General features: G+C 46.3%; 1 protein-coding gene across 1 annotated transcript in view; it reads left to right on the top strand.

The window, feature by feature from the left end:
* The first annotated feature begins 77 nt into the window (after positions 1-77).
* MASP2 (MBL associated serine protease 2) overlaps positions 78-6,673 on the top strand; it is a 32,331-nt gene continuing 25,735 nt past the window's right edge. The window contains exon 1 of the mRNA XM_075172477.1: positions 78-380. Within this exon, the coding sequence (XP_075028578.1) occupies positions 78-380 (303 nt within the window). The remainder of the gene's footprint in view (positions 381-6,673) is intronic.

Genomic DNA, 6,673 nt, shown 5'->3' with positions numbered 1-6,673 from the left:
CCCTCCTCCCCCCCGCCCCTCGGCTGCCCCGTCCCCCGAGCTCCCTTCCTTTTCTTCTCCACCCCTGAGAATAAAGCATGGCGCCTCGGGGACTCGTGTCTGCCTCTCTGCAATCCGCCGGGCCGGGCCGGGGTGGTGCGGAAGGCGGGCGGGCCCGGCCGCGCGGGGGCCGTCGGGAGCCGTTGGAGGCGGCGGCCATCTTGGGGGCGGCCATAGTAGGGGGCGGCCATTTTGGAAAGTGGCTTCGCAGCGGCGAGGAACTGAGGGAGTGCAGTGGGACTGGGGCTCTCTCCCCCGCCAGGAGGAGCCCCGCGGTGGGAGCAGGGGCGCAGCCATCCTTAGAGCTGCTGCAGCTGCCCCTTCGGCCTCTGAGGGTCCAGGTGGGTGTGCGCATCCCCTCTATGCTAGGGCGGGCAGGGTGAGGCCCCAGGCGCTGGGCAGTAGGGGTTGTGCACCACGGGGAGGGCCCTCTGTGCGACCCCCCCGGTCAGGATAAGGTGTCATGCTGCGATCTGCAGAGGATGGTTTGGTTCCAGGCATGTGGGAGAGCAGCCCCCTGTGCTCCTTACCACGCTGGCTGTGACTTGGGGGTGGCTGAGTGAAGCACCCAGGCAGTGCTCTGCAGGTCGGGGGCGCAGGGGCATTGTCTGGGGGTTGCTGGGGATGTGGGAGGGGGAGACGTGCCCAGAGCCTAGCCCTGGCCCACTTTTGGTATGACAGCAGGTATCTCCATAGCAGTTCCCCGGGTGCTGTGGGGCTGCATGTGCTCTGAAATGCTGGGCTCTGCATCTGAAACTTATTGAAATAAAACAGTTGTGATCCCGGGGCCAACAGCTCTGACTCTGCTCTGGTTCTCTCATGGTTTCTTGGTGTCTTGTTATCTTGCTTAAACAAAAACAAAAACGAAACACCTGATTTCTCTTACTCATCTTCTTGGGTGCCGTTTGCTGTCTGGAGAGTAGTAGGGCCTGTTATTTTGGGTTTTTTGGCTTGCTGAGGAGCTTTTTTTTTGAACCTTAGTTTTAGAACTGACAGGTAGTGTAGAGATAAGAAAGGTAGATATGTTTGAGTTCAGCACAGATATTTCTCTCTAAAGGAGACTGCTGAGGCCTTGGTCTCGCATGCTGGCAAAAAAAAGGTACGAAATTCAGTTGCTCCATTTGCTTTAATTCTTAGCATTAACAAGTTGCGTTTCAGATCTATATTACATTGCTGGGAATGACTACGCAAAATAGTAGACCTCAGCTGTATGTTACTGAGCCTGTCTCCAAGGCCTGACTGGCCACTGGTGAGAACTAGAAGGTAGTTATTTGTAGTGGCTTGCTTTTGAACCTTTACATTTTGTTTCTGGAGGCCAGTGACCATGAGGTCTCTCATCTCAACAGCAGCATTTTGGATTAATCAGCAGCCAGCCTGTTTTCTTACAGCTGAAGTAGCGCTTCCAACTCCCCCGCTCTCCCTGAATAATGAGTGATACAACCACTCCGGCACCTAGATGGGCTGGCTTGCTGCTGCCACTTTGCTCTGTGTCAGGCTGCATTTTCACTGCGTCGTTTGCCATAGAACTTTCTGGCTGTGTGTCTCTGGCTTGTAGGAGGAGTTGGAGCCCTGTGGCTTGTTTTATTTTTCACTTCGTAATGAAAAATAAGATCCTTGCTGGGGCAACTCAGCGACTCAGTATATAGGTAATGGGATATGGAGCTTTCCAACTGTGTTCCCTGGAGCACTCAGCTAGGATGCGGGAGACCTGGTTTTATGCCTCACTTTGCTGCTGGCATTTGCATTTTATCATTACCTCCCTTTCAATACCTCAGTTTCCCTGTCTTTACAATGGGGTGTTAGCACTTGTTTCCTTTTATAATTTTTCTTAAGATATGGGTGACAAGTGCTGTATAAGAGCTAATTATAGCCATTATTGTTACTGAGACCTGTGTAGCAGTATGAGACCAACCAGGATGCTAGTATCTTAGAAGTATTCTCATAAGAATTGCCTTATTATCGACCATTAAATCTTGTCTGTGATAATAATGTTCAAGACAATGTGTAGTGAAAAGGAGAAACCCCACAGCACATGTATGTAGAGATTGCCCCTAAAAGAGACTGCATGTTCAGCAAACTATGTATGCTGTATTATGTAGTGGTTCCTGGAGGGGAGAGAAGTCCAGCTACTCTCAAGGTTGGAAGTAAATTTGGAAGTTGAACTCGTCTTTCATCCCTACAGATGGTTCCTGCTGGTGTAGGCTGAGGCACACTGGCTGAGCACCAAGCAGGAAGTCTGCACCGCCAGTGCACGTGCTGTGGATAGGGGCCAACACAGTTGAGGCAGCTTCTTTCATCAGTGCTGAAATCAGTGTTTGAGTTGGATTTAATTTTGCAGTTTCCTTGGTAAGTCAATGTACTGAGGCTGAAGCAATTGAGATCCTGCCTAATGACGGCATTTAATATTAGGGAGTGTAGCATGATAAATCAGATTGAGTGGGAGGGGCTTAACGAAGGGTTAGAAATAACGTGTCATATATGGGCATTTTCTATTAAATTTTCACAAGAGAATTTTGAGTCTTACAACGGTATATGTCAAGTAGAAGGGAGCAAGAGTATGTTATTTCTTTTTTAGATGCCATAGCCAAGCATTTTAAAATCTTGCCACAGCTCACAATAATTGTGTGTGTGCATGAGCAAGTGGATAATACGTATAAGTTGTCTCCAGATTTTTTTAAAAAGTGAAAAAGACACATTAAAAAGTAAAAAATATGCCAGAAAGCAAACATTTAAAGTCAGCTAGCACACACAGTGCTGACCTCACCTAATTCAATGCACAGTCCAGTGGTATTCACTGTATTTTTTTTTATTATTATTATTTTATTTTTTTAGCCTCAGGTTAGCTCATGCTTATGCATCAAGCTGCAGGCAAGTGAAGAAATTATCATGGGGACAAGCTCAGCTGTGAACCTACAACGTATTCAATACCCAGGGGTAGCTCTGTGTGTGCATATCCTATCCCATGATAAATGTGAAGTAGTCCAAGGTAGCTTATTCCTTGATGAAAACAGGGTAAATCTCATTTACACTGAGATCAAAGCATGTGCATATGTGGACCGATACGACAGAGGAACTAGGGAGGTATTAATTTGAAATTTAGTATCCTCCATGGTGACTTGTTAGTACGTGCTTTTAGTAGTGAAGATCTTGTTTTAATATATGCTGGCGGGGAATCAATACTTCACTGTGTGCATTTTCAGCCTCGGACAAAGGAGAGAGTTGCAATCTGACCAGACTTCACAAAGATACTGTCTGTCTGCAGGTAGCTGGCAAATGGATTTAAATTTGGTGGGAGCACAACAGTACTGCTAGTCTGGTGGTCCTGTATCTGTCATTCTCAAACAATGTGTGGCCTGTGAGGCACCTTTAGCATTGATTACAGCTACAGAAAATTAAGGTTAAACCTATTATTGCAGGGAGAATGACGCATAAGGTTGCACAGGGTGTCTTTTGTCTTACATTGTTATCATATTTGGCTGTGCTCAGAAACACTAAACATGTGTTTGAAAAGCAGTGAATCCATTTATTTAAAAACAAAAATCTGTTTTGAGGTTGATGGCATATAAGCAGTCAGATGCAAGTGTTATAAGCAGTCAGATACAAACTGGGAAAAGAGTAACTGGGTTTGCACTAAAGGGCAATCTTTTCTCCACTGAGTCGAGTGAATTCTGCTGTTGCTCTTGGTCATAGAGTAATGTAGTGGCTCACAGAATGTGTTCTGACGGAATGCTTGTTTTTGACGACCTTCATCTGGTGAGTTGGTGGTTTAGATAGCAACAAACTCGGCAACATCCCAGTGACACAGAAGTGCTGCTTTTATTTATTTTCCTTGGCAGTATGGGCTGGGAGATTTGCCTTATGCCTTGGGCTTGGTGATGGGAGATACTGACCCAAGAGTCATTGCCCTGTGTCTTGTTTTAACCATGGTGCCGCATGTACCTCTGCCTGTGGCTCTGCTGACTTTCCTGCCCCACTAGGTTTTGTTGAATGGAAGAGTAACACAGGTCAAATACGGCATTTGTTCACTGTCTTATTTGTTACTCACTGTAAATAGTTTGTTCAGTGACCTTGTTCTCTGAGCTCTGAAAGCCTCTCTTACTTGTGAAGTGGGCTTTGAAGATTTAACTTCAGTTACTTCTCTGAGCTCCTGTATTCACAAAACCTTCAGCAACAGCAGGCTGTAAATGCATTTTACATTCCATGAAGACTGCTCAGTGAGAGAAGCTATTACCTTGACCGTTCAGAATGTAGTGTAGCTTCATGTAAGGCATGTGCAACATGGGAAATCCTGAGTACAAATGACCTCCTGGTGAATTGGGAGGAGGTCTTACACAGTGGATTTTTCCTGTCTTTGCTGAACCCTGATAGAACTTGCAGGGATTTGAGAGGAGAATGCTAGGGAGCGAGAGGGAGTTGCCAGAGCACTGTAGTTTTTGTAGACTAGGTCAGAAGGGCAGGCAGTGTTAATGTGTTGTGCTTTTTGGTGAAACTGTAGTGTGAAGGCCTGAATGCTGTAAATGCTTGAGAGATAGGAAGTCAGAAGGTGCTCTCTACTGTTCCAACAAGGATTTAAGAGATGTAGCTTTTCTTCAGAGATTCATAAGGAGTTACAGTCAGAGTTACCACTAAGGCGGTAGATGATGAAATGCAAGTAGGTAAAAATCAGTTATCCAGAGACACACTGCAAACTGGGACTTGTCAGCATAGGGTGATCTTTCAGAATGAAGATTCTGACAGAGCGTTACTGCAGAATGCTGGTTATGGTTAAAGTTGCTTTTTATTTCATAATAATCACCGAGCCTTTAAAGCAGGAAATAATTGGGAGTCAAAGGGCCTGTGTCGTGTAAGCGAGACAGGAGCCAATGGAGAACAGCACACTGCTGTTAATCAGCTTGTGTGCGTAAGCCCTTTGCAGAAGCCTGGGAATACAACCAGGGGCTCTAGAAGCTATCAGCCTGTAACCCAGACTGCTGAGGAGCAGCTGTACCCTGTGCAAAGGGAGATCAGTTTAACTGCCTGCGCTGAGCCCGTGAGCCTTCTTGTAACAGACATGTCTGACCTGTGTATTCCTCTTTGCTGACTCTAGCACCTTTGGAGCTGACTGAGCTCTCACTCTTAGATTTGTATTTCGTTTTGCAGCCTTGGGAGGGAGGTACCAGATGAAAAAAAGTCAGCGTTTCAGTCCCTTAAGGTAGGAGCTGTGGAGGGAAAAGCCAGCATTTCAGTGCCTTGAGATAGGAGCTTTGGAGAGAGCTGTTTGAATCTAGATGCAAACCTTCCAGCATGTCTGCTTCCCACCTATTAAAATTATGTAGGGCTCATAGAAAGTCTCAGAGGAAGCATTTGGAAGGTGAAGGAAATCTGAACAATTCAAATCCATGTCTTCTACCTCCCCAGAGAATGTTTTACTCTTAAGTGGTAGGCTGGGCTGGATAAAGGTTGTTGTCTAGCAGAACCACAGCGCACAAGGGAATAAGTAGCCGTGCCAGAGGAGAGAGCAGACTGTTTCCCTGAGCTTGGGGAGTTCAGCTGGGAATGAGGAATTTCTGTTATAGCAGTACCTTGGGGACCTGGAGGACTCTTGTTTTAAACCAATTAACGTTTTGGGGGGGGGAGTGAGGGAAGCAATCTTTATAGCTGGGACCTTTTTGAATTTGGCTTGAAGTCAGGCCAACTTCCTATTGTAAGATTGTTTGCTAGTTAGGTAAGTCTGCTGTTAAAAACGTCTTCAATTTCACTGGGCCGTGCTTGGCTGGTGTATTTTAGTCTCTTCTTGACGGAGAGGAAGAAGCCAAGGATTTATGGCTGTGGAAAGCTGCCCACTCCTGGCTTGTGCATTCCAGAAATTGTCTAGGAGACTTTTGGTCCCTTAGATGATGATTTTAGACACATTGTAGCTTCAGTCACTGTTGCATAGAAGGAAGAGTCTTCAAATCTGGTTGATTTCTCTGTGACTTTATTTATGTATCTGAACAAGGGCAGATTGTCTAGATAGCACTGGGTGCATTGGTCTGCTGAACCTAGCACAGGCAGCGGCTTAATTAATAGAGAAAGGGAAAGGAGCGTATTTCTGTGATAACATTTTATGCAGAGCTTTTAACTCTTTCAGCTGGGGAGTCCCCTGCTCAGAGTGAAAGCCAGAGGTCAGGACATGTCTCCACGCAAGCCTTTTTTGCTCCGAGAGCTCTGCCTCTGTCCTTGGCCTTGTGCTGCTAATCTAGTCAGAGGTAAATCAGTCCCATGGTGAGAGGTATCCTGCCAGAAGCTTAAGTGCAGGTGTACAGACAGGGAGCTGCAGCTGCCTAAAGAGCCATGGATTTACACTTTAGGAGCCCAGAACCACGGGGAGCAAACAGTCTTTGTGCTGTAAAATATTGGCTTGCAAACAATGCTCATCTTCGTCTGTGAACTGATGAATTTACCCACTGCTGGGAGCCAGCGGGCTGGAAAGTGCCCTATGATTGCTCTTCCGAAAAGGATAACTGTTCAGTGCTGGAAGGCAGCTTGTCATGCCATGGGACAGAGTGGGCTAGAAGCAGAATAACTGAGAAGAAATGCCACTGGTGACCTTTTGCTCCATTCCAGAATAAAAATGGGAATGTCTCCATATTGCAAAGCTGTCTAAATAGCGTGT

Source organism: Calonectris borealis, chromosome 23 (assembly GCF_964195595.1).
Source record: "Calonectris borealis chromosome 23, bCalBor7.hap1.2, whole genome shotgun sequence".
NCBI classification, from domain to species: domain Eukaryota; kingdom Metazoa; phylum Chordata; class Aves; order Procellariiformes; family Procellariidae; genus Calonectris; species Calonectris borealis.
The sequence above is the reverse complement of the archived record's forward strand: the minus strand, read 5'-3'. Positions and strand labels throughout refer to the sequence as shown.